We start from the raw sequence: 27,925 nt of genomic DNA on the forward strand, positions 1-27,925 counted from the left end.
TGAGCAGTGGGGTGAGCAGCTCCACTCTTCCTCCCTGCTCCCTTTTCCCCCTCCCCTAACACACATCCTTCCATCTCCCCTGCTCTGGCCTGCAGGTGCATTTTGTGGGATGAAAGGGCCCAGGGGTTCAGCATCTCCCTGAGGCTGAAGGATGTAAAAAAGGCCATGCAGGAATCCCATGGGGCAACTGAAACCAGTCTGTAAATTGGCTTTTATTGTCCTTTTTACCCAGAGCCCAACCCCTTGGTGAGGGGCTGTTTTTGTGCAGGGCAGTCTCTGGAGATGAGGAATTCTCAGGGATGTGGCACCCACTGAGCCCTGGAGCCCAGAGCCCCACAAAGGGCTTGCAGCACCTTTTCTGAGTTCTTCTCCAGCCAGAAGCACCTGGAGGATCCACGGCAGCTCCTGCCAGGTGTGCCAGCACCCATGGAGGCTGAAGAGCCAGCTCCAAACTCAGGGAGCCCTTCCCACTGCCAGGAGGCCATTCCCCCCAGGAGCAGCAAATCCCCTCAGCTTTCTGAGCCAGCAGGGATGGAAAATAACTTCACGTGCTGCCACCAAAAATCAAACCCAAGCAGCTTCTCCATCCTGTGCCATCCCCACCCAGTGACTCACAGCAAAGTGAGTCCCAGGCTGTTTCCCAGCCTTCCCAGGCAGTTTCACTGGCAAGAATAATCTCAGAGCTGGTTGATTTAATGACCCTTCATTTAAAGGCCAAGGTTAGAGTGGCTTTTTTTGGGTCTTTTGTGTAATTGGACTGTTCAGCCACGGCTAGCTGCATTCTATCAATCACTGCATGAGTGAAAGGTGAATAAAAGCATTTACTGGAATGTCATCTCCAGATGAAACAGCAGCTGCTGCCAGGGAGGGGATGCATCAGCAGAAGCAAACCTGGAGGATAAAGACTTATTAGTCACAACATGCCTTTCAATCCCTTCTTGGTGTGAGCAGTTCAGCTCTGGGATGAACAAAATCCTCATTTACAATAAATTAAGCTTATCTTTGCACTGTGGGGCACGTCCCACAAGGATGGCAGATTGATTTTACTTCCTTCAGAAATGCATCTGCCTGCACCACCCTCAGGGTTTGGCTTCCCTGAGAGCCTCCCTCCCCTCCAGCTCTGTTCCACAACATTCCTGCACTTGGAAATCCAGCATTTACCTTTTTTAACTCAAAGTCCCAGACCACGATTCTGGCCTAGAAGAAAATTAGCTTGTGCTAATTGAGTGACAAAATAAAAGAAACGAACACTGCTCCACAAATTGCATGGGACTTTTTTTTTTATTTTCAATGTTTACAGAGATGGAAATAAATACAGGAAAGAGGAGATTCTTTTAAAAGAAATCAATCAAGTCTTCAAACAGGAAAAATTGTATCCAAGAGCTGCTTCAAACTGGCCACCATTCCAGAGATCAGGAACAGGGTAACAATGATGGGAATAACTGAAGATAAGCATTGCCACAAACCAGTGTCAGGAGACAAAATAACCACACTACAGCAGGAGTCTCACATATTTACAACATACCTATCATACAAAATCAGTGGGAAGTGTTTAGGGAGTGATTTCTTCTCTGTCCAGTGTATATAAAAGATACACCAGAGGGTTTGGTGGCTTGGTTCCTCTCCCCAGCATCCACAGAAGCGTTTCTGCTTTTGGCAAAGTTTAAAAAATCCTTTGTATTGCAAGAACTCTTCATCCAGGCTGAACTTGTGTGCGTTCCCAGCCCTGGCTGTCAGCAGCACTGGCGTGCCCTGGGGCAGCTGGCCGGAGGACAGAGTTTGAGAAGCTCTGCCTGGATTTCTATCGGGGCTCTGACCTGCAGGCTGGGAACGTGTCCGTGCGGTGCAGCTTCAGCGGGCTGGAAACATCTTCAGAGAGCCAGGAGGAAACAGAACAGCCCAGTTAGACACAGCACCCCAGCCATGGTTTACACACACATCAATTAATTCACTCTAACCCTGCTTAATGTGCTGCTCCAGCTCAGAAATACCCACACAGATTTTCTTTGCCCCTTCCTTCAGAAAGAAACTTATGAAAAGTAAATTAATTTGTTTTCAAAGTTCTGGCTTGCATTTAAAAAGTAAAAATGCTCTTTTAGATCCTTTCTTCCCACTCTTAACAAGCAGGATGTTTTTCTAAACATATAACAAGTGGTTTGTACCCCTGCAGTCTATTTCCCTCGTGCCAGCTCCATGCTGGATCACTGATTTAATTAATGGCTCTGTGGAAGGGCACAGCAGGGCCAGACTGTGCCACAGGCTGCCACCAGCAGCTCCTCCTGCCATGCCCCCACGCATGGAACAGCTCTGAGCAGGCAGGGAAGCGCTGCTTTCCCCTCCATCCCTGCTCTGGATGGAGCTTTCCATGGGCTGCCTGCCCCCTCTAGTGTTGGAAAGAAAGAACCGGGAAAAATATTTCCTTTAAGGAAATATTTTTGTTTGTTTGTTTTTTCTGGGTTTTGAATTCTGAAAACAAACACAACTCCACGGTGCTGACTTTGGCCCAGCTCCTCTGAGGTCTGAGCACCTCCTTTTATTTCCCCTCATGTCCCTGCTCTGGGGGATGTGGTTGTTTTGAATTTTAACAAGTACACAAAATGAATAATGAAGGATCTCAGCACAAGGCAGCCATGCAGAGGAGGGGAGCCAAGGGGCACAAAAAGCATGAAGAGTTTGGGGCAGGTCTGTCCTGAGCCTCCTCTGCTCCAGGACGAGCACCCCCAGCTCCTCACGGGATTTGTGCTCCAGACCTTCCCAGCCGTGGTGCAAAACCTCAGCTGGGACAGCCGAGGTGCAGGGCAGGAATCCTGTCCTGCTCCTGCTGGCCACAGCCTCCCGAGCTCTGTGCCAACAGGACACGCCTGTCCCCAGAGAGCTGAGCAGGGTTCAGGCGAGTGCCACTCCCGAGCTCTGTGCCAACAGGACACGCCTGTCCCCAGAGAGCCGAGCAGGGTGCCACCCATCAGTGCCACCCCCATGAGTGCCATCCCCACAAGTGCCACCCCCATGGAGCACAGCAGCATTCAGGCTGAGTGTCATCCCATGAGTGTCACCCCCACAAGTGTCACCATCATGAGTGCCATCCCCAAGAGTGTCACCCTCATGGAGCAGAGCAGCATTCAGGCTGAGTGTCACCCCCCGTGAGTGCCACCCCTGTAAGTGTCACTCCCATGAATGCCACCCCCATGGAGCAGAGCAGCAGTCAGGCTCAGTGTCACCCTGGGACAGGTCACATGTGGCTCAGTGCCACCCTGGGGCAGTGTCACATGTGGCTCAGTGCCACCCTGGGGCAGTGTCACGGGTGGCTCAGTGCCACCCTGGGGCAGTGTCACATGTGGCTCAGTGCCACCCTGGGGCAGTGTCACATGTGGCTCAGTGCCACCCTGGGGCAGTGTCACGGGTGGCTCAGTGCCACCCTGGGGCAGTGCCCGCTGGCAGTGTCCTTACCTGGCAGGCCCAGCAGCTGCCCGGTGCTGTGCTGGCGGGTGATGTGGTGCCAGTAGGCGCTGCGGGGCAGGGGCACCACGGTGCTCAGTGACACTGCCCGCTCGCTCCTCCTCAGCTGCAGCTGCAAGGCACGACACGGGTCAGGGGCTGTTGCCACATTCTCCTCACAGAGAAAAGCAAGGCACAGTTCTTCCCAAGAATATTTCTGAGATTTACATGCTCTGAACCTCAGAGAGAGCGAAAGCACAATTCCTATCTCTTGCTGTGCCTGTGCTGTACCAGAGTGGAATGCAAGGTGGAGATTTTTCACCCAGAGTGAGGATGTTCTATCAGGGCCAAGTGTGTGTGTGAATCTGGACTGTCATGAGAGAGTCACGAGAGAGTCAGAGATGAGTGCGGCTCTGTGCAGTTGTGAGCAAGGGTGAGTGCAAGGCAGACTCAGTTTAGATGAAATGTACATAGTGTAGAATAATAAAGTAATTATTTAGCCTTCTGATAAGACAGAAGGCATCGTTCTCTCCCCTGTGCAGTGACAAGGGCCAGCCTGCAGCTCTGGGACAGCAGCCCCGGGCACGGCGGCACTGCAGGGCCCAGAACTGCACTCGGGGCCGGGTCTGAGGCTGGACTGGGCTGTGTGTCTGTTCCTGGCCGTGGGCACTGAGCTTCTGCTCAGTTTGCTTTATCTCTTCCACAACCAATCCGTGTGCATGTCCTTGCTGGTTTTATCCTTGAACAGGAATTCCAGTTATACAGATTGCTCTATATTTTATAATCAAGCAGAATATAATAATAATAATAGTAGTAGTAGTAGTAATAATAATGATAAATTTAAGAATAATAGTAAATTTAAGAATAATAATAAATTTGAGAACAATATATAGTAATAATAATATACAACAATAATAATGATGATGATAAATTTAAATTTAAGAATAATAGTAAATTTAGGAATAATATATAGTAATCATAATATACAATAATAAGAATGATAATAAATTTAAGAATGATAATAAATTTAAGAATAAGAATATATTTAAGAATAATAATAAACTTAAGAATAATATATAGTAATATTAATATACAATAATAAGAATAATATTTCAAGAATAATAATAAATTTCAGAATAATATATAGTAATAGTAATATACAATAATAAAAATGATGATGATAATAAATTTAAGAACAATAATAAATTTAAGAATGATAATAAATTTAAGAATAATATATAATAATAGTAATATATTATAATAATAATAATGACAATGATAATAAATTTAAGCATAATAATATATTTAAGAATAATAATAAATTTAAGAATAATATATAGTAATAGTAATATACAATAATAAGAATGATAAATTCAATAATAATAAATTTAAGAAAAATAATAAATTTAAGAATAATATATAGTAATAGTAATATACAATAATAAGAATGATAAATTCAATAATAATAAATTTAAGAAAAATAATAAATTTAAGAATAATATATAGTAATAGTAATATACAATAATAAGAATGATAAATTCAATAATAATAAATTTAAGAAAAATAATAAATTTAAGAATAATATATAGTAATAGTAATATACAATAATAAAAATGATGATGATAATGAATTTAAGAACAATAATAAATTTAAGAATAATAATAAATTTGATAATAATATATAGTAAAGTAACATACAACAATAAGAACAGTAACAATAACAAAACACAATTACACCGATAACGACGACTACGACAACAACAACAACAACAACAACATCAACCCCCCTGAGGCAGCCCAGCCTGGGTGGGTGCCCAGCGTGTCCCCTCCCAGTGTCCCCAGCCGTGTCCCTACCATGGCATCCTTGGCGCTCTGCAGCAGCCGCTCGTGCTGCTCGGCGATGGCCAGGGCAGCCGCGTGCACCTTCTGGTAGATGGCCTCGCCATGCCGGGTCTGGAAGATGAAGAGCCCTTCTCCCGTGTCACACATCCTGCCGGGGGACGAGCACAGGGCAGCCCAGTGGCAGGGGGAAGCTGCGGCCCAGCAGAAGCTCCCCGCGCTGCCCTGAAGTGCCCAACACAACGGGGAGGAAATCAGGAGGGGAACAAAGTTATTTCCACCTTTTTTCTGTCTTTTCTCAACGTGGAAATGGAACTCGGTGTCATTTAGTAAGGAGGTAATGTAAGAGTGGATAAAGATCCACCGGGGCACTTGTGGAATGATGTCCACCCCCACAGGGTGCACCCAGAGCCAGCAGAAGCTCCCCGCGCTGCCCTGAAGTGCCCTCACACAACGGGGAGGAAATCTGGAGGGAACAAAGTTATTTCCACCTTTTTTCTGTCTTTTCTCAACGGGGAAATTAAACTCGGGATCATTTAATAAGGAGGTAATGTAAGAGTGGATCTTTATCCAGGGGCAGTTGTGGAATGATGTCCACCCCCACAGGGTGCACCAGGACCCAGCAGAAGCTCCCCACACTGCCCTGAAGTGCCCAACACAACGGGGAGGAAATCAGGAGGGAAAAAAGTTATTTCCAGCTGTTTTCTGCCTTTTCTCAACGTGGAAATGGAACTCGGGGTCATTTAGTAAGGAGGTAATGTAAGAGTGGATAAAGATCCACTTGTGGAATGATGCCCACAAAATCCACCCCCACGGGGTGCACCCAGAGCCAGCAGAACCTCCCTGTGCTGCCCTGAAGTGCCCTCACACAACGGGGAGGAAATCTGGAGGGAACAAAGTTATTTCCACCTTTTTTCTGTCTTTTCTCAACGGGGAAATTAAACTCGGGATCATTTAATAAGGAGGTAATGTAAGAGTGGATAAAGATCCACCGGGGCACTTGTGGAATGATGTCCACCCCCACAGGGTGCACCCAGAGCCAGCAGAAGCTCCCCGCGCTGCCCTGAAGTGCCCTCACACAACGGGGAGGAAATCTGGAGGGAACAAAGTTATTTCCACCTTTTTTTCTGTCTTTTCTCAACGTGGAAATTAAACTTGGGATCCTTGAATAAGGAGACAATGTAAGAGTGGATCTTTATCCAGGGGCAGTTGTGGAATGATGTCCACAAAAGCCAACCCCATAGAGGTGAGGACATCTTATAGGTTTTAGGAAATGAACATAATTAATAAAAAGCACCAATTAGGAGGACAAGAGGTGATGCAGTTTTGCCATTCCCCCCAGGTCAAACCCCATCTCTGGAGTGCCCCCTGGCCCTGGCTGTGCTCTGCCCATGAAACATCTCTGGGAGTTGTTCTCAGCTTTGGTTCCCAGCAAGAGCCAAACGAGCACCGGGGCCCTGTGCCCCCAGGACTTGGAGATCTGGAATTCATTTTTATTTTCTGCCAAGGGAAAAGCCACGGAAAAGCAGCCACTGATACCACAGGCCACAGAGCTGCAAATGTAATGTGCAAAGAACACAGGGAACACCAAAAAAAAGTCAAAAACTGAAGGGCATCATTTCTGCCTGTGTGCAGCCCTGGTGCATTTACTGCCCCAGGCTGTGCTTGGGTTGCTCTCTCCAAACTCAGCTGGTCCTTCACAAGTGCAAAAGCTCTGCAGATTTCCTGCACAAACCCAGATTTTTTATATTTAGGCTCTATCTGGAATCTGTGCCAGGCAGGATTCATTTGTCTTCCCCTTTTGGACTTTTAATGAGTAATGCAGACTTTTGTCTTCCCCTTGAAACAATAAATACAAATTTTATTTGGTTTTTTTAGGGGTGTATATTTGTTTCAGTATTTTAACTGGGCTGCATATTTGTTTCAGTATTTTAATTGGGGTTTTTAGGGGGGTTATAATTGTTTCTGTATTTTAATTGGTGTGGGGGGTTATATTTGTCTGAGTATTTGAATTGGTTGGTTTTGGGGAGGGTTTATATTTGTTTCAGTATTTTAATTGGGTTTTTTGGAGATAATACATACTTCAGTATTTTAATTGCATTGTTTTGGGGGAGGTTTATATTTGTTTCAGGATTTTAATTGCATTGTTTTGGGGGAGGTTTATATTTGTTTCAGTATTTTAATTGGGCTTTTTAGGGGCTTATACTTGTTTCAACATTTTAAGTGTATTTTTTAGGAGAGGCTATATTTGTTTCAATGTATTAATATGGTTTTTTTTGGGGGGGTTATACATACTTCAGTATTTTAATTGCATTGTTTTGGGGGAGGTTTATATTTGTTTCAGGATTTTAACTGCATTGTTTTGGGGGAGGTTTATATTTGTTTCAGGATTTTAACTGCATTGTTTTGGGGGAGGTTTATATTTGTTTCAGTATTTTAATTGTATTTTTTGGGGGAGGTTTATATTTGTTTCAGGATTTTAATTGCATTGTTTTGGGGGAGGTTTATATTTGTTTCAGTATTTTAATTGTATTTTTTGGGGGAGGTTTATATTTGTTTCAGGATTTTAATTGCATTGTTTTGGGAGGGGTTACATTTCTTTCAGCATTTTAATTTGGTTTTTGTGCAGGGTTACATTTGCTTCAGCATTTTAATTTGCTTTCCAGGGGTGTTATATTTGTTTCACTATTTTAACTGGGTTTTTATGGGGGGGATTTATACTTGTTTCAACACTTAAATTGCATTTTTTTTTTTGAAGCTATGGATCCAGGCTGGCCTCTGGCTGCAGATCAGCTCCCACATCCTTGGGAACCCTCTGGAGGAGGCTGAGGCACCCCAGGAAGGCAGAGCAGGAGCAGAGGGTGACCTACCTGCCTGCCTCGAAGGTGAACCAGGCTGGGTCCCGCCCGTAGCGCCGCAGGGCACTGAGTGGCCACGAGACCAGTTTGACTCTGGGATTCTGGATGTCCCAAAGACAGATATTCTCAAATGTTATCTGCAAGGTACATTCCCCATGCACATCTAAATTAGGGGATGGCATCAAATACACATTGAATCTCTCTGGGAGAAAAACAAAAGGTTAGTCTAAAATCCCTGCCCAGCAGCACATGTGCAAGTCATTCAAGGAATTTCCTATTTTCCATCTCTATTTCTACTATTGCTTCCACTTAGAACTGTTCATTCCCACACAAAGAATTCCTTCCTGCAGCTCTGTAAGCCCCACGTTTGGGGGCAGTCAAATGCTGCACCCAAAGGGCATCAAATATTTGTGTGTGCACTCAGAGCCTGAGGAGAAGTGCACCAGCATAATCCCGGTATTTGCAAACAGCTCATAAAGTTGTGAGCAATTTGTGAATAAATCCATTGCCTGTGCAGGTAATGAGCTCATTTGCACAGGGAAGTGGAGTAGCCACGGGCTCAGGTTTTGCATGCAATTACTGTTATTTATTATTCTCTTTACAAAGCCTCAGCCACTGACATCACACCAGAAAACCACACAACAAATAGTTCCCATCTCCAGGAGCAACTAACTCATCTGAGAAAGGGAAGTGCTACTCCAAAATAATTCTAGATAACTTATTTATTATCTCTGGTAGCAAGACCCAAAAATAAACCCCCAGCCAACCAAAACCAACCCCCCAAAACAGCAAAGAGGGCTTGGAAAAACAGTTTTGCTCCTCTTTATTTCCAATACCCGTATGTACACTCTAAAAGGCTTGAAATTAATGCAATTAAAAATTCAAAAGGTCGGTATTTCTGTACCTACCACTCTGCTCCCTCTCTACTCCAGATGCCAACAAGTCAGGCTCTCCAAGGCTAATGTCATTAATTCGTGTTCCCAGGCACTCCATCTGCAGCACCTTGCACCACTCATCTGCCTCAAGCTCTGCAGAAATGCCCAGAAAATCTGCGTGTAGGTACATCATATTTACAATTTCACACTCCGTGCTCCGAGGGTTCCCATTTGACCCACCTGAGTCACAAGCAAAGGTTCTGGAGGTGTCATCACTGAAATAAATGCCCACTGCGTGTTTCTTGGTGCTTTTGGGCAGCCTCGAGATATTCTTCACGTTATTGAGCTCTGTGACCTGGAAAAGCACAATTTGGGATTTTAATGAGGAGCCTGGCAAGAGATCTGTCCATTCTTGGCTGGGCAAGGGGAGGAGAGAAGGGAAAGGAAGAGGGAGAGAAAGGTGAGACAGCATCAGCAGGCTCTGAGTGTCTGTGATGGAGATGCAGGCTGGCCAGGAGCCACCTCGGAAATCCCAGGGGAAATTCCATCCTCCACTGGGAGCTGCAGCAGCCACGTCCTCCAGCTCTCCAGGACATCAGTGTGACACCATCCTGAGGGAACTGCAGCCAAGGGAGAGGTGGAACCAAAGCTGCCTCCAGCCTGAGCAATATTCACACGAGGGGCAGAGAAACACCAACCTGGAGCAGCAGAAGCAAAGAGAGGTGGAGATGGAAACCCAAGGGATTCACCCACGTGGAGCTCCAGCACTGCCAGGTCCAGCACGGAGGGCAAAACACTGCTGAAAAGCTGCTCTCTGTATTATATTTTTTATTGAGGGAAAGTTGAGGATTTGTTAGACTGGTTCACTTCAAAAAAAAAAAAAAAAGGCAAAAATAAAGTCAGAGTTTTCGTTATCAGAAAGTGTTTTAGTGTTAAAGATTCAGAAACAGATTTCTGTTGTCTGGGTGCCAAACAATGATTGGAAAAATAGCTTTTACACCAAAAATATATAAAATTGGTATTACCTTGTGCACAGCTTCAGAAAATACACAACACAGTGATTTAATTTTTCTAGCATGAACGAAGCTTTTAAAACACCTCTCAGTTGCCCCAGCTCTGGGTCAGAAAAGGGCACAATCTGACAGAAGCCCTCTGGAAAAATCAGAATATCTGCCCTGCCCAGCCCCCCTGGCACCACAGATGGTCCAAACTGTCTGGCACATCCTCCTGGAGCTGCCACTGCAGCCTGCAAACACCCCACGCTCCTGGAACCAGCAGAGCAGGCAGCAAACACCTGCAAATATTTGAGGCTGAAGTTTGGGTTTTTTCCCCCCTTTTTTTTTTTTAATTTTGCATTTTAAAATAGCTCTCCTCCTGCCAGGCTCTTGCAAAACGAATGTTTTTGTGGTTAGTCTAATTCATGTGTGTTTTATTTATCTGAGATCAAAACTAATGTACATTTATCAACTGAGTTCTAAAATGGGGGTTACACCACAAATACCAGACCTGAGACAGTATTAACAGAGAAGCCAAAAAATGACATTTTGTTGAGGTTTAAAACCTCTCTTTGCATATTTCTCCCCTCCTTCTCCCTTCCAAACCTCCTTTGGATTAAAATGACAATCCACAGAATTGAAATGCATTTGATTAGATTAAAAACTCAAATACCTGCAGAGCTGTGCAGTGAGGGAGGTCTGAAGCAGCAGCAGGGATTAATCCATCAGTCACTTCCCAGCTGGCAGAACAAGCAGAGTTCCAGCCTGCCACATCCACTCAGCCAAAATTCTTCCTTCCATCCCTCCCATTTGCACCAAAAAGCATTCCAAGAAATGATCCTCAGCATTCCAAGTATTGTTTGAATCAGTGCAGGATTCTCAGGGATGGGGAGCACTCAGAGCATCACACCAGGGATTGCATTTATTGCCTGCACAACGCTTCCCAAGCACCCTGGGTTTTAATCTTAATTAAGGATTCGTGGCTCTGTCTTGGCTTACTGAAAATTGCCCCCATGATGAGAACCAACAAAACATTTCCCAGGAAACCCCAGGGGAACATTTAATGGAAAATATTATTGCTCACTCCTGCCTGCACATCTCTAACCTGCTGAGTATAAATAACAGATTTAATTTTATATAAAATCATGGAAGGGTTTGGGTTGGAGGGACCTAAAAGCTCATCCAGGTCGAACTTCTCCTTCTTTCTCTTCTCTTCTCTTCTCTTCTCTTCTCTTCTCTTCTCTTCTCTTCTCTTCTCTTCTCTTCTCTTCTCTTCTCTTCTCTTCTCTTCTCTTCTCTTCTCTTCTCTTCTCTTCTCATTTTCTTCTTCTCTCCTCCTCACAAGCATTCCACAGAACTCTCCTGGGTGGAATTTCAGTGCAGACACCAAAACCCCCTGAAAAGTTCCTTTAATTCTGCTGAAGGCCTGAACCTGGTGCCTCACTCCCAGCTAAGTGACAGCACTCATTAAAATAAATGTTCAACAGCTCCTCCTCAGCAGAGTGCTCAGACTGGAAACATTTCATTTGCCACTGATACAGTTTTGCCTGGAAAACAATTACAAGTTCCACAATCTAATTTTCCAAATGGATTATTCCATAAGCAGACAGAAAAGACTGCTTAAATGACTGACTTTAAATGAATGTTTAAATGACTCCTGCTGTTTCAAGGCAAGATTAATACAATGGGATTAAAACTCAGCCCTGGAGGGCTCAGTGTTTTCCTGTCAGCAGGAAACAATTAGTTCAGTTTTTATTGGAATATTGAGGATTCTTCTGGCACATCCCTAAGTCAAAAGAAATAAGAATTTCTTCCTTCCTCCAGTATTATTTATTCAAGAATGTGGCAATTTGTGGTTGCTTATTTATTTTTAACAAGTGAAAATCAGACATTCACCTGAAAAGCAACTCTGTGCAGATTTTGCAGCCTGAATTCTAATTATTTTCCCTCCCTTGTGGGACCAAAGGAATTAGGTGGGCAATTTGCTTTGTGTATGCAAATTCCCAGTTCACTCCATAAATCCCAGCTGACTGTGCCCACATTCCTTTATTTTAGGGCACTGTGACCTTTCCACTTTTAAAAAACAGAGCAAGATTAGATGAGAAAGGATTTAAAGGTCAATATTACACAAAAAAAAGTGCTTATTTCTGTTTTACACCTCCCTGGTGAGGATGCCCAGACTCGGGCCCTGTGCAGAGCTAAGACAAGGACACACTCAGATGCAAACATTTGGGACTCCCCAAAATAACAGAAGCAGCAGCAAGACAGTGCTGGCGACCCAAAATTCAAATGGAGAAGGAAAGGAGCTTCATCCTCAGCCCCAGGGATTGGAGCCACCACAAGCAGGGCCCTGCCAGCCCCTCTGCACCAACAAATCAAGGAAAATCTTGCACTTTAATCCACCCCAGAAAAAAGGACAAGGCCCCAGAAGGGAACACTTGAGTGAAGGAGGCAGGTGCTGCTGAAAAATGAGCTCCATTCATCATTTTCCTTTTCCCCCCTTTAGCGTTTTATGATGGATTAAACCTCTCCCAGGACTGATGGGCTGAGTGAGGGCTCTTCAGGTTTTGTATTTTTATCAATTATTGTATCAATAATTTTAGGTTATCAATAATTTTATCAATAATTAACTATGATTTCCATAAGAATCATTCAGCTACAGAGCAGCAGAGACAAGTTCTCTTTTTCCAGCAGCTCATATTTAATACTCTCAGAAGCTCCATCATTCAAATTTAAATTTCAACACATTTACAAGGCTTATTTTAAAAAAACCCTGCATTTTTATCCACCTGTGCTCTTTACAAATGAGCACATTTTGCCCAGAAATGCCATTTAATATTCATTAGCTCCCTCTCAGGGAGGTTTGTTAAAAATAAAGGAGCCCTGTCAGTTTGGAGAGCTGATGACTCTAAACCAGAGAACAGCCTCTCTCAACATCCCATCCCAGTTCCCTCTCTGCCTGAAAATATTCTCAAAATCCAAATGAAAATCAGAATTTTCCCGATTTCATCACCCTGGAAGTGTCCAAGGCTGGGCTTGGAGCAGCCTGGGATAGGGGAAGGTGTCCCTGAGGAAGAGCTGGGTCCTGTCCACATGATTGGCAAAGTTCTGATAAAAACCACACCAAATTTGTGTGTTAGTTCTCAGCGACTCATTTTGGACTTTGACCCTTGTTCATTCCTGTCAAATCAGCTACCAGAGAAATCCAGAAATTCAACTGGTAGGAGAAGCAGCAGTTTTAAATGAAGTAAGTGTTAAGGAGAGACAAAACTTGGCTTAAAACTGAAAATCCCACAGAGGGATTTTCATGATTTTCAGGTTTTTTCAGATTTTCATGAAAATCTGAACTCAATTTTCAGATTTTCATGAAAACCTGAACTCAGTTTTCAGATTTTCATGGAGCCAGTGAGGCTTTCCATGGTGCTTTGCTCTGCACATCCAGGCTGCTGTGGGTTAAACATCTGCAAACAGGTGCTAACCTGTGGAATTTCATGAAAGAAGAGAAGAAATTCCATGCTCATTCAGGCTCCTCTTGGATATCATATCCATTGCCCAAGTGCTACTCACATATTGCATTGACACAATGGGAAAAACACAGATTTGCATCAATTATTGACAGAGTTATAACAAAATAAATGCAGTGTTTGACACAGGGCTGCAGTTCCTGCACACACTGTGCAGCCCTCCCACAACAAAGGGAATAAAACCTCATTATTTCTGAAAGTTGCCTAATAGAAATGTGAATTATTTCTGGGCCTGACTTATTAGAAATAGCCAGGGGTTTTATGGCAAATCAATTCCAGGTTCTGTGGCATTCAGAGGCAGGATTCCCCCAGGATCTCCTCCCAAATGTCTGTCAGTGAGTGCAGAGCAGCCTCCAGCTCCTGGGAATTTATGCCCACAATTCCTAACCTGCAGTTTCTGCCTGCAATTATTATCAATTAAAAGGTTTCTTATTTCCACCTCCATGCCCAGGAGAATGACACATGGAAGTTCTCAGGTGAATGTGAGATGTGCATCATTCCAGAGCAGTGCCTGGGGGGAAATTCTTCATTCTTTTAACAGCAGTGAGTTTAGCAGAGCTCTGCACCGCTGTAAAATGTCCTTCATGTCTGCAGCTGCCTCCTGGCTTCCACAGAGGCAAAATCCCAGGAAATGGGAACCTCCAGGTGCCTTTGGAATTTTGGAATTCCCACCTTCCCTGGGATGGCTGTTCCTGTAAATATGAAGAGCCACTGCAGAGTATTTCAGATGTGATTTTAAAGGTCCGAGGAGAGGAATGCCAAATGCTTTAACAAATAAAGTCATTTTCCACTTGCTTAGCAAGATATTTGCTACAAAGAACATTTATTTTGCCTCTGCTTTACTGAATGAAAGCACACACAGAGGTTTAGGACCTTAAGAGTTAAAAAAAAAAAAAAATTCAATTTTCAGTAATACACAAAACTTTAGATTTTAGTAAGCAATAAAAGTAATCAAGTAATGGAAATTTGAGAGAACCTCGTGCCTTACCTTGTGGTAGCACCTGAAGTAAGCAGCTCGTTCATCTGAGAACTTCTCCAGCCTCTTGGGCCCTTTGCTTGAAGCTTTTTTGAACACTAACCAGCATCTCTGGTAAATCTGGAGACAAAAAGAATAAACTTGGCATCTCCACTGACCTGAACATCACCAACACTCACAGAGAAGTGAAATCCTGAATCAGCTGTGCACTCCCAGAAGTTTAGAGGGAACACAAGCCCAGGCTGCTGGGGAGCTCCATCTATTTTCTTTGGGTCCAGCCAGAAATTCTTGTGTGTGAGGAGTATTTTTGTGACTTCTGTATTTTGTGAACTCTGTGCATTTTGTGAATAACACAAAGGAGCAGGAACTGAATAATGGCAATGAAAAAAGCAGATTATTTAACTGTAGAACCCAAGATTTGGCTCCCAGGGTCTAACTGAATTTAAATCCAAGTCATTTGGGGCAGGCTCTGGTTTTCAAACCACCTTTTCCAGCTCTCCTGCCACCCTTCCCTGCAGCCCTCCCAGAGTTACCAGCCCTGCCAGCTGCTCACAGCCCACTCTCCAGCAGCAACTCCAAAGCAACACCTGAAATAAATCCCAGCTGCCACCAAAGTTAGTGGGATTTCAAGAGCAAAACAAAAAAATAACCAGACAGGCCCTCAGCAAGTGGTTCCCAGCACAGATTCAGTGATGACAACAGCCCAGTCATCAGACCTAGATACCATTTATTTAACTTATTCAAGCCAAAAAAAGCCATTCTCAACCTGTTTAGTCGATTTACCAGTAAACAATGAACCAATACCACAAAATATCTCTCCAAATCTTTCACAATTCATTACCAATCCCACTAAAAAGTAGAATATCTAAACCAAATTTCTCCCTAGAACACCCTTGTGAACCTCAAAATTTAAAATTATATTATATTGTGTTAAATTGTGTTATGTCATATTATGTTATGTCATATATAATTATTACATTATATGATATTATATTGTATTATGTTATGTATATTATGTTATGTTATATTATGTTATATTATGTTATATTATGTTATACATAATTACTATATTATATCATATTATGTTATGTATATGATAATATATTATATTATAATATATTATCATATATTATAATATATTACATTATATTATTCCTTAGTATGGCTGAGTAAAACGGAAAAAAACTCTTCTGATTTTCTCAGCTTGGGGATTTGTGAATATTCTGAGGCAGAGAGGGAATCTGAAACCAGGGGCTGCTGTGCTGGGTGATGAGCCAAACCCTGGAGCACCCTGGAAATGAGGGTGGCAGGGAGACCTGGCAGCCCTCAGCTCCTCAGTGAGCACAGCACCACCAGCCCTGCATTTCCTAGTGCCTCAAATGCTCCTCCTTATCTATGAAACACAAATTATCCCACCCAGTAAGCATGGAATGGAATATTCCACATGATAAGAAACACAAGGTTTGAATTCAGAAGTTGAAATCTGCATTACTGTGCCTCGACCCTCATTATTTCTGTTCAGGAACCGATTTAAATAAACATCTGAAAACGGCCAAATATTTAGAAATTGGAGGGGGGAATGTTATTTTTCACATCTTGAGGCAGGAGGGTTAAAATGGCTGTTTGAAAAACTAAGATACTATTATCTATTACTAGTATCTAAGATACTATTATACTGTTATTGTGGCTTCCACCACACTCCAGGAAAGCACAGAGATTTTACTACCAATACAAACAATTTCTGTTTGTTATTTCAGAGGGGCCCAGAGGTCACAAACAGCAGCACAAAATCTCATCTGGCAAATTCCTCCTCTGAGGACAAGTGAAGCTCCAGGGGCAGCTGCCCTGGTCTGTTCCTCTGCTGAGTTTTTCTGCACTTTGCCCTAAAACCAAGAATTCCAACGAGCTGCATTTCCAGGGACACTGACCTTGCTGTCAAACAAACACAAACTTTGCTTTTTTTCCAAAGCAGGAGCTGCAAGTTCTCCCAAGCAGCTTGGGATGCCTCCAGAAACCCTGGGACATTGCCAGGATTTAATTTTGTGACTCTGGTAACCTCCAGAAAGAGATAAAACAGTAAAGGCACAGCACAACGCTCAAGAAACTCCTCAGTCTCTTCTGAAATTTGCCTCTTTTTTAAATTTTATAGGAAAAAAGGTGCTGCCCCTTTACCCAAGGCTGGTAGAAGCTCTCACCCTGAGGGCTGCAGGAAAACCATTGGAGTTTTTGTTGGACTTTGGCAGGGAGTCTCCAGTGGGCTGGAATTCCAGTCCAAGGTCCTTCCAACAGGGAAGTTCACACAGGCAACCAGCCAGGGTTTGCATCTTCATTCTTCTATTTAAGGAAAAAGTCTTAATTTATCACTTCATGGTCCAAAGGTGGGAAACGAGCCCTGAAATCATTCCCAGTGCAAAGGAAATTCGGGAGGGGACGGGATGAAGCTGTGCCAAGAGCCAGGCTCAGCTCCTTTGTGCCATCCCACCAGGAATCTGCTCCCATGGAAAGCTGCAGGGCTGCTTCCACACAGAGCTCTGGGTACCACCAGCTCTGCTCTGTCTCCCGTCTGAACAGGACTGGCTGGCCCTAGAGAACACCCACAATCTTCCTAAGAGTTCACAAACTGTTTAATTGGAATTATTTCCTCCATAAAATTACAGCTTGCCTCTCCTTCTCCTACCCAGCAGCTCCTTCAGGCCAATCTCACCCTGAAAAGCCACAACAGAAGCATGGAACAATTACCAAGAGATGGATCACGGGGAAAAAAAAAATCCCTGGAGGTCTCTGGGTGGAATTGTGTCCAGCAGGAGTTGGGTGATGTCCAAGAGATGGATCATGGGGAAAAAAAAATCCCTGGAGGTCTCTGAGTGGAATTGTGTCCAGCAGTAGTTGGGTGATGCCTGCAGAGGGGAGCAGGGGCTGTGTGAAAGCAGCAGCAGAGCTGCCCACGTGCTGTCTGTAGAGCTGCTCCTGGCAGCAAGGCAATTTCTCTGTCCCAAAATACCCATTCCATGTGGCAGGAGTGAGCCACATTCCCTGCACCAGCTCACCATGACTGCATCAATCAAGGCTGCTTTGCATCCTGCTGTTCCCTTCTCCTGGGCACCACAGAAAATCAGCTCGATTTTCCTTCTCCCCTGAGAACACATTTGGGGAAGGATGAACCTCCCTCCTTCCCCACCATCAATGTTTTACAGCAGAGTCAGCCACAGCTGCTAATAGGGACTGAGGCTGTAATTTTGTTTCTGATTGCTCTCAGAGCGCACAGTGCTACTCAGAAAGGTTTTTTCCTCAAGTCACAAACCCCAGCTTTGGCACTGGCCAGGGCACAGAGAAATGCCTGGCAGACCCTGAGCAATCTGTGCACCTCTAACTCCTGCTAATGCAAGTCACAACAGATTGCTACTGCTCTGAAGCATCAGGCACTTGAGGGCTTTTCCCTTCCAAAGCTCTCCCCTCCCCAGCTGGAATCACACCAGCCAGAAGTGGGATTTTTGTTCAAGGTTCAGGCTCAGAGCCCTTTCTCCAGCCTCAGCTTCAAACACCAAGAGCTGCACTGGACCCACAGATGCATTCCTGCTTGACACCGTAACCAGAAGGCAGCTTTGTCCTACATCCTCATTTATTTGGGGTTTTTTGGTCCCTCAGGACTACACGGGGTTGATTCCAGAGAGAAGATTCCCTGCCAAAGCCCTGAAATCTGTGACACTGTCTGAGGCACCCAGAGCTGGGGAGCATCAGCGAGGCTGAGTGTCAGGAAAAGGTTTTTACTGGAAGAGTGATGAAGTACTGGAATGTTGCAGTAAGAGAGAAAAATCATCAAGAAAAGCTTCATAAAATCAGCCTGCTCTGGCTGGCCTGTCATTTCTTCTAAGGCAAGCTGGCACTTTGCAATTCCCATGTGAAGCAATCCTGGTGTGAGCAGTTGTTAACATAACAATCTGCTCCTGGGTGAAAAACAACTAGCACCTGTGTAAACTGGTTTTACACTGTTAGAAAAATGAAAACTATCTCTCACAAACAACTTTCCCTGCACTACACACCAGAGTTTGACCAATCAATACAGGATAACAACTTGTTACTGACCAATAAAGTGATTGGCAAGAAAGCTACTAACCCACAAGGTCTGTAAAAATGTATAAAAACCAGTTATGTGAATAAAGAATGGGCTTTTGGGGTTTTTTATAGACCATACACAGAGCAGGTTATAATTCAGGGCTGCTTAAGGCCATCAGGGGAGAGAAGAGCCATTCCAAAAGAAGAGCCAAGAAGCATTTACAGCAGAAACCCTCCCTTGGCAGTGACAGCTGAAAAAAACCAGCCAGGCTGGAGCTAAGTATCAGATTTGGCTCCTTGAACATCTGCTGAGCTTTGTACACGGGCACAGTTAATTCTGGGCATGAAACTGGATAGGAGAGAATCAGCCTGGGACTGGAAGTGAGGAGGAGAAATAGTAAAGGCTCCCCTGGAGGCTAAAGCTGGGCTCTGTGCAGGCAGCACAGCTGGATTTGCAGCTGGATTTGCAGCTGGGTGTGCTGCCCTGCTGGGCCAGCCATGGCACAACCCTGGCAATCAGCCCTGTGAGGGATCAGGGAGCTGCACAACAGGGTCTGCACTGATTCCTTTGTGCCAGAGTATCTGACTGTCAGTTCTACAGGCTGTGGGGCACTGCTGCAGCTCATTAACAGCTCACAAAGCTCGCTAATTAGGACATGGGATGCTCTGGGTGACAGCCACCCCAGCTGTGCCAAGGACAGTCCTGCTAAGCAGGGCAGCAGGGAGGTGTCCCCAGCGGGCACAGCTGGGACCTGCCCCTTGCCTGGACTCGCTCACAACTCACCTTTTCATCCCCCCACAGCACACAAACACCAGTGGGAGCTGCATTTCAGAGCTGCACTTGTTGCATTTCAGAGCTGGACTCGTAATTTTCAGATGACACCTAAGGAGACCCAAAAAAAGGGCAGAAGCTGCACAGGAACGAGGCCTTTCTGTCAGTAAAACAGTTTTTCCAGCACTGAGCTGCCAGCATCCAAAGCCAGCCATGGGAGAAGGGCTGCAGCTGTACCTGAAAACAGGATAAAAACCCTGCAAAACTCGGGTAATGATGCTTGTTAGGAGCTGCCTGGAGAGCCGAGGTGAAAAATGCCCTGCAAGCATCCCACAGCAGATGGGATAATGGGAATAACTTCCCACTGCTGGCCTGCTGTCCCCCTCTGCCATCCACCTGTGAGCTGCAGGAAGAGCAGAGCAGTTTCTGTGATAAATGCAGCTCCTGCCATCCCTGCAGACAGCTCCAGGTGTGCAGCCGAGCCCTGTCTCAGCACGAGGTAAATTCATCCCATTCCTTCCACATTTCCCCTGCACTCCTGGCATCAAACCCTGCAGGCACAGCTCACTGCCCGGGCTGCTGGGCAGCAGCTTTGAAATCCAAGGGAGTGGGCATGAAAGAGCAAATGGTGCTGCCAGGGAGTGCCCGCAGGCTGGGCTGCACCAGAACCGGGCTCTGGCAGCAGGGGGAGTGACACTGCCCCTCTGCTGGGCACATCTGGGGTGACACTGCCCCTCTGCTGGGCACATCTGGGGTGACACTGCCCCCCCAGCACATCTGGAGTGACACTGCCCCTCTGCTGGGCACATCTGGGGTGACACTGCTCCTCTGCTGGGCACATCTGGAGGGATCCTGTCCTTCCCCAGCCTGTAGAGCACATCTGGAGTGACACTCCCCCCCAGCACACCTGGAGTGACACTGCCCCTCTGCTCAGCACACCTGGAGTGATCCTGTCCCTCTGCTCAGCACATCTGGAGTGAACCTGCCCCTCTGACCAGCCCCATGAGGCACATCTGGAGTGCTGTGTCCAGCTCTGGCCTCCTCAGGACACCAAACTCCTTTTCATTTGTTTTTATTTCTTTTGATTTAGGGGAATGGACCAATACTGACTTAAAGAAACACTGAACAAAACAAGGATTCCAGAGCCAGTTTTTCCCTGGTAGAATTCCAAGGATTCCAGAGCCAGTATTTCCCTGTAGAATTCCAAGGATTCCAGAGCCAGTATTTCCCTTTTCCACAGGCTCCTGCAGCCCTCCTGCCCTTTTCCAGGTTGCTCCATGGAGAAACCCAGCTCATATGAATTTCTCATGTCCCAGCTGGGTAATTAAATACAGAGTTCAGGAGTTCATTCACATTTAGGAAGATCCAAACTGGGGAAAGCTGCATTAAAATGTCTATAAAAGCTTTTCACTCCTCCATTTACCAGGGAGTAGCCACTTGTATTTTACCACAAGCACCGTGCCAGGAGTCTGCCACTCAATGGGATGAGCTCATTCAGAGCATATTAATTCAGAACATCAGCAAACATCCCCCCTCACCTTCCTGGAGACATTCACAGGAAATTTTCCATTGCCAGACACAGAGAATTCATGGAGAGTTCCCCAGACAAGCATTACTTGGCAAGTAAAGGGACAATTTCACCTCTTACATTGACATTACTGAGGGGAAATACCACTCTTTTTACCCTATTGATCTTCTGAACTGAAACAAGTGACATTATCAGCAAAGTGAAATAAAAAAAAAAAAAAAAAAAAAAAAAAAAAAATGAACCACCAATATTCATTTCAACAGCTTGAACTCTCACTGGTATTTCTGACAGCACTTGATGAAGCCAGACAAAAAGATAATGGAACAGTCCATCATCTTCCCCAGCATTCCTGAAGCTACACAAACACCAAATTAAGATGTCAGGCTCAAATTAAGATGTCAGTCTCAGGAGCAGCCCTTGCATCTGTTACTTTCTTTCAAGTGTTTCCACAGCCTCTGCAAAATGTTATTTATCCCTGATCTCACTCCAGGGCAATGCCCCTGCACAGCAGCGGGAGAATTTCACACTGGGAAAGGAATGATGATGAAAAGGCACCAGAACCACCACAGAGTGAATTTCACCTGTTTATTATTAGGTTTTCTTTCTTTTCACTGCCTGTACAATCATCCCTGACACACCCTGGCAAGACTGGGGCTGTCACCTCCAGAAATCACAGGTTTTTCTACCAAAGGAAGGCAAACAGGGAAAAGAGAGCCAGAATCCACAACCAGCAGGTCAGGGAAGTGTTTGGGATAAAGGAAAAAGGGTCAGATTTGCTTTAAACTTGTTGCAATAAAATATATATCTTAAACAAGACAGCAAATGGGTAAGAGGCACTTGTTTGGGAGTCAGTTCAGCCCATGAAAACATTTGGAATTGATTGCTTGACTTCAAAAACTCAGCTCATCTTCCAAAGAACACAGAAGGTGATTTATCTGAAAACAGGCTGGAAAGCACAAAAAAAGCCATTCCTCCTCCTAAAATGTGCCAGCATCAAAGCAAGAGTCTCATACTCCAAATCATGATCTGTACAATGTTTTGGGGGAAAACCAGGAGTAGTTCTGAGGTTTGTCCTTTTTGGGTTTTGGAGGGGTTCTTTGCGAACAAATTAAGACCCTCTTCACTCCATGCTGTTCCCACAAGTCAAACACTAAAAGAAACAAAATGTAATTCCAGCATGGGAGCTCCAACACTTCCCTTTACCTCCCCCAGAGCCAGGCTGAGCACCCTGATCCCCCAGCACAGGGGTGACACGGGGTGACAGCACCCAAAGGACAAACCCTTCTCCAAGCCCAGAGCTGACCCCACAAGGACACAGACCTGGCCTCTCATCCCACATCTCTATGCCACAGAAAACCCAAAGAGTTTTCTGTCCCAGTGCCCAGAGAGAGCTGCTCTGGTCTTTACTGGGATCCCTCCCCTCCTCAGCTCCAGGAGAATGCTCCAACTTCCCCAGGAATGTTCTGGATCCCATCCCTGCTGCCACTGACAAGCTCCAAGCAATAAGAAATCTTAATATCTGTGAATATATTCTAACACGTTATCTGGCAGCTCGGGAGAACTCTGAATTTCCAGTGGGATTAATATCCTGCAGGTTGCAGTTGGTGCCTGAGAAATCTGTTCAGTTTTTCCCTCTCTCCAACTTCCAGACTGAAAGGAGCTGCAGAGGTGAACAGTTTTATTAATAAAGCTGCTTCAAATGAAGAGACAGGCAACTTTTTTCCTTCTCCTTCCCCCTTCCCCCAGCCTTACATCATTCTTCTTTCCAGTTTTCACAGCTCAGGCTCTAAAATGCTCATATTAACTTGCTGGCACATGTATTCAAGCACCAAATCTTTCCCACCATATGGTTCCAGTCCTGCAGATTGTCTCTCCCCCACTCTACCTCTCCTCCCACAGGGTTTCACAGCATCAGAGCTGTGCAGAACTTGTCAAAGTACATGTCACAGGCAACGTGCAGCACCAGGCTCCTCAATGAAGCTGCCACAGGACTCACTCTAATTAAAACCAAGCACAGCAAACCCTGAGAGCTTGAATCTCTCTGCAGCTTCCCACAATCAAACGTTTCTGCTGAATTGGACAAGCCCTGAGCTTTATGCACGAGTTTCTCCAAATTTCTAGGCACGAGGCAGAAGTTTTTCCACCCAAAATGAGGGTGTGCAGCCAGCATTGGTGCTCTGCTTCCTCAGGAACAACCCACAGGACAAAAGTGCTGGATGCTCCCAGCTCAACCTTGCACAGGGAACTCCTCACCCAACACTCAAATAAACACAGGAAGGCTCCACACCCTCCACACCCTCCTCACTTCAGGTGAAAGTTTAATACTGCCACAAAATCACTAATCAAAGCAAAGCAGGCAATCCAGAAAACTAAGAATTATTTTTTTCCGCTGAGTTTTTTAATCAATCCAGAAACACTTGAGCACTGCTGACACCGCTTCAGCATTTCCCAGGAACAAACAGCTGGCTGCAGAGCTGTGGCAGCCTCAGCTCCCCCCTGTCACAAGCTGAAGGCTGAATTATTAGAAACCCCGAATGCTGCAGGACACCCCTGACACCACATTCCTTCCCCCTGATGTGATGAAGATGTTTTGGGGCAGTCAGGCCCATCATGCACAGAAACCTGACCCCCTCAGATCCCATTGCTGTCCTCAAGGAGGGTCACACTAAAGAGGGAACAGCTCCACTGCTGTAGTCCCAGCAGTCACATCTTCCACCAGAGCTCAGGAGTGGACACAGGAAGGAGAAGTTCAGCCCAAAAAGTGAGCCTGGAAGCAGCACAGAGCACTGGAGCCTCCCACCCTCCACAGAGCCTCAACTCCCTTTTCCCTGGTACAGCTCCTCATGCTTACCAGTGCTGCAAACCCCTCCAGCTCAAATATCTGCTCCTGTTTTGATTTTAATTGGTATTTTTAATTGAGCCAGCCCAACCTAAAGAGAAAGCTCAGGTGTGTTCGCATCCCCCCCACCCCAAAAATGGAAAGCCAAGAACAGGTTTTCCAGCAGGGAAACATCCCCACGATGCACTGCCCCTCAGGAAGGTCACACCTGTACCACAGAATGAGGCATGATCTGAAAATCATGAGCACAAAAAGGACTTTTTAGACAGAGAGAAGCCCTGCTTCATGCATAGATATAAATGCCTTTATCAGCTACAAAAGCACTGAGTGTCCTCCTCCCCACACACAGCTCCTGGTGGTCCCTGACAGAATCCCTCCTCCCAGAGCAAAGCTGATTTTTTTCCTGGTTTAAAGAACTCTGGGAGGTGGTTCTTCTGCCCTGTCAGCAGTTTTCCAGCACACAGCCTCCTGTGTGTCACTGCTAATGACACACCAGCCCCACTGGCTGAGGGAATTATTTTCCTCCCTGTAAGGATGGAAAGAGTGGGGAAGAGTGAGCTTTCTCCTGAATATATTTGGCTCTGCAGAAGACACATGTGATACAAATGTTGCTATGGAAACTATTCTATTAAATAATATTCAATTAAACTCACACGTTTGAAGCGTGCAGAAAGAGTTCAGGTGCAAAACTAATTAGCCTAAATTCAATTTTGGAATTACAAAGTAGGGCCTTCCAGAACTGTCACGTTCCTTTCAGAAGAGGCTGGGATTTGAGCAAGCTGCTTCTCTGCACCCCTTTCATTCCAAAGGCAGCACCTGCACCCCAGCTCCTCAGGAAAGCCATTTCTCAGGTAATTTGTGCCTCCAAGCCCTGCTCCCAGTTCCCTTGGAGATGGAATTAGCACAGCACTAGAGAGGCAAAGGCAGGAGCTGCCTCCAGCCTGGAGGGACAATGCTCTGACTACAGCTGTGCCACCAGAACACGGGGATGGATTTCAGTGGCTCCCACTCACATCCTGCACACAGGGAGGGGGTGCTGAGATCCCTCTCAGTTAGCCAGCATCCTGCAGCAGCCTGGTCCTTCCTGATGGTTTCACAGCGTGGGGAAGTTCTCTGAAAGTTACTCTTTATACTCTGAAGTATTTTTTTTTTCCCTTTTCCAGCACCTGGGTGTCCCACAGCCCTGCCCAGCACAAAAACAACCTGTTGGCATAAATTCCTCATCCTCTGAGGGAGCCAAGCTCACAGCAGCCACTGAGTGAGACTGAATTCAGCTCTTGCTCAAGGCAGGAGCTCAGCCAGCTCCAGGTGTCCCATCACCCCTGCAGCCAGGAGGAAGGGGCACCAAGGAGCAGGGACAGGCTCCAGCCCTGCCTTTAGAGACCCACACTGATCATAATTACCCATTTCTGCTTGGCTGCTGCACAGCAGGGCTGTGAGCAGCTTACAGAAAATGCTACAGGAAGAATCTGCAGCCACATCTGCTCTCAAGTCGTGGGCCAGCTCTTCCCAAGCTGGAAACTAAGCAGCCCTGAATTATAACCTGTGTAAGATCTATAAAAAACCCCAACAAGCCAGCAAACCTACACTTTGTAGGCTGTAGGTCCATGAAAAAGAGGAAGAATATTTCAGATAATGCTCTTTCTAATGATACCACATCCAACTCATCAGTTTTGCAGGGAGAGCAGGCTGGAGACTCAAGTCTTGCTTTTAATGTCTTTTAGGGTGATTTAAGAGACACCTCCCAGTGTGCACTGAGTAGAGGAGGGAGAGAAATGACTCTTTTACAGCTGTCACATGCACATCTCCTGAGAGGGCATCCAGCATTTCCTCAGCAGCAGCAGCACCCTCAGAGTGCTCTGGAAAGCCTTAAAAAAGGAAAAGCACCAGCACTGACAGCATTCACAACTACTGGGGTTAGACAAACCTTATTCATTGAGCTTGCTGTTACAGCGTGGAAAAATGCATCACAGTTTAATCTTACTCATCCTTTATGCCAGAGCAAACTGAACACTGACATGTGTTCGGTAATGAGACTGAATCAGGACACAATTGTGCTCAATTCACTACAAGCGCTCTCCGAATGACATTCCCTCAAAATGTCACAGAATCCCATGGTTTTACAGAATGAGCTGTGCCTGCCAGTGCAGGGATGAGAAATCCAGCCTGGTGGAAGATTTCTCAATCTTTCCTGTTTCCAAAGCAGCCAGGGAGACACAAGCTTCTAAAACTGTGGAGAAGACACTGCCCACAGGTACAGCGAGAGAAGGGAACTGTAATTGCAGTGGGGCAGCAAAAGCTTTCAGGGGACCACAGACACTCCCCCGAAACGAACAAATCCCGAACTGCCGACCCAAGAGCTTTTAATAAACACAACAAATCAGTTTCTTTCCAGTCCTGAGGGGCAGATACACCAACTGAAATGCTCTATACACACAAAGCCTCGCTCCAGGTGCATCCTCGTGGGCCAGGCTCCCCCAGGGACACGGAGCTCTCCGGTGCCATCCCCTGCCCGCTCGGGGCAGCCCCTGGACTGCAGGAGCAGCCCTGGAATTTCAGAGCTCGTTCCAGCCCAGGTCCTGCGGGGAGCTGCCCTGCCACTCCCGGCACATCCAGCGCGCACAGCCGGAGCCGGGAACACGCCACGGCAGCAGAACAACCTGGAAATAACTTCAGTATTAAACCAGCAGCTAAGGGCAGCTGCGGGAATTTTCATTTCGCGCAATTCAAGCGACTCTAAAAGCCCCGGAGACACCGCAAAGCTTCGGCTGTCCCACGCAGGAGCCCAGACCCTGAGTGGCAGCAGGAACCGGAGCAGCCGAGCGGCTCCAGGCGCTCAGCCCAGCCCTGCCCGGAGCAACCCGCACCCCCAGCCCCGACCCCGGCCCCGGGTTCCTCCCGGAGCAGCGCTCGGAGCGAAGGGCAGGGACGGCGGCGGAGGCAGCGCAGCATCCCCGGCTCCTGAAGGGAGAGAGAGCAGAAAATAAATATATCCATCCACACCTGGATATAGTACATATTCAGGTGCCTTCATTCCTCTCTCCTCATCTTTTTGTTTCCTGCGGAAAAACCCACCCAGCTCAGTTTGCAAAAAGAGGACAAAGGAGTGGCAGGGAAAAGAAATAAATAGCAAAATGCCCAGCCCTGGGCAGGCTCTCCAGGGCACTCACCCCCAGCCGCCGGCTCCGGATGCGCACGTAGCCCTGCTTGACGATGTCGTTGAAATTGGAGGCCATCCTCGCCCGGGACAGGCGGCGGCGGCGCCGCTCAGCCCGCCCGCATGGCCGAGCGGGGCCGGCCGCACCCGGGAGAACAGCGAGAGAACAGCACCGCCCTGGGAGGGACAGCGAGAGAACTGCACCGCCCTGGGAGGGACACAGCACCGCCCTGGGAGGGACACAGCACCGCCCCGGGAGGGACAGCACCGCCCTGGGAAGGACCGCACCTCCCACCGCACCGCCCCTCCGAACGCCCCGCACCGCCCCGGCCGGGACCGCACCGCCCCGGAGCGATCCGCACCGCCCCTGAGTGAGCCGCTTCTCTCCGCACCGGCCCTCTGAACGATCCGCACCGCCCCGCACAGTCCGCACCGCCCCTCTGAACGATCCGCACCGCCCCCGGAGCGCCTCCGGAGCGATCCGCACCGCCCCTCTGAACACGCCGCACCGCCCCGCACCGCCGCTCTGAACACCCCGCACCGCCCCTCTGAACACCCCGCACCGCCCCGCTGAACACGCCGCACCGCCCCGCACCGCCCCTCTGAACGATCCGCACCGCCCCTCTGAACACCCCGCACCGCCCCGCACAGCGCTGTGGAGCGATCCGCGGCACTCCTGGAGCGATCCGCACCGCCCCCGAGTGTCCCGCATCCCTCCGCATCGCCCTCTGAACGATCCGCACCTCTCCCGGAGCGCTCCGCAAAGCCCCGCACCGCCCCCGCACCGCCCCGCTCCAAACCCCGAGCGCCCCGGGGCGGGGACAGAGCTGCCCGCATTCCCCGTCCGCACTCCCCGTGCGACCCCCGCTGCCCCATCCCGCAGCCTCACCCCCATCCCGCACCGCCCCGCAGCTGCAGGTGGCCCCGCCGAGACCGCCCTGAGCAGCCCCTCCGTGCTGGGCCGCCTGCCTCAGAGCTCTCCCCAGCGAAGTGGCGTTCCCAGAAAGTCTTTCGGGCGCCTGAAATTCAGGCGGGATTCTCCGGAACCCCCTCCCAAGGACGAGGGACGGGTAAC

General features: G+C 46.9%; 1 protein-coding gene across 4 annotated transcripts; it reads right to left on the reverse strand.

Annotated features, from left to right (window-relative positions):
• Positions 1-1,262: 1,262 nt before the first annotated feature.
• On the reverse strand, positions 1,263-27,925 carry DOK5 (docking protein 5). 4 transcript variants are annotated; one of them, XM_041478570.1, is made up of 9 exons: positions 27,740-27,925; positions 26,864-27,027; positions 14,514-14,621; positions 9,247-9,361; positions 9,040-9,159; positions 8,144-8,333; positions 5,289-5,424; positions 3,448-3,568; positions 1,263-1,869 (listed from the first exon to the last, which is right to left on the reverse strand). In XM_041478570.1, the coding sequence occupies exons 2-9, from the start codon at positions 26,927-26,929 to the stop codon at positions 1,802-1,804; spliced, it is 924 nt and encodes a 307-aa protein (XP_041334504.1). In that variant the 5' UTR covers positions 26,930-27,027; positions 27,740-27,925; the 3' UTR covers positions 1,263-1,801. The 4 variants fall into 4 exon arrangements, with proteins under 4 accessions (XP_041334504.1, XP_041334501.1, XP_041334502.1 ...); XM_041478567.1 differs by having other exon boundaries at positions 26,864-27,058; XM_041478568.1 differs by lacking the exon at positions 27,740-27,925 and adding an exon at positions 27,500-27,516 and having other exon boundaries at positions 8,144-8,294.

Source organism: Pyrgilauda ruficollis, unplaced genomic scaffold (genome assembly GCF_017590135.1).
Source record: "Pyrgilauda ruficollis isolate IOZ18807 unplaced genomic scaffold, ASM1759013v1 scaffold45, whole genome shotgun sequence".
Lineage (NCBI taxonomy): Eukaryota > Metazoa > Chordata > Aves > Passeriformes > Passeridae > Pyrgilauda > Pyrgilauda ruficollis.

Coding starts and splice junctions, on each gene's coding strand:
- DOK5 (XM_041478567.1), bottom strand. Junction 5,425..8,143: donor TTCACCTTCGAGGCAGGCAG/GTAGGTCACCCT, acceptor GTCCCCCGGCAG/GATGTGTGACACGGGAGAAG. Junction 3,569..5,288: donor AGAGCGCCAAGGATGCCATG/GTAGGGACACGG, acceptor CGTGCCTTGCAG/CTGCAGCTGAGGAGGAGCGA.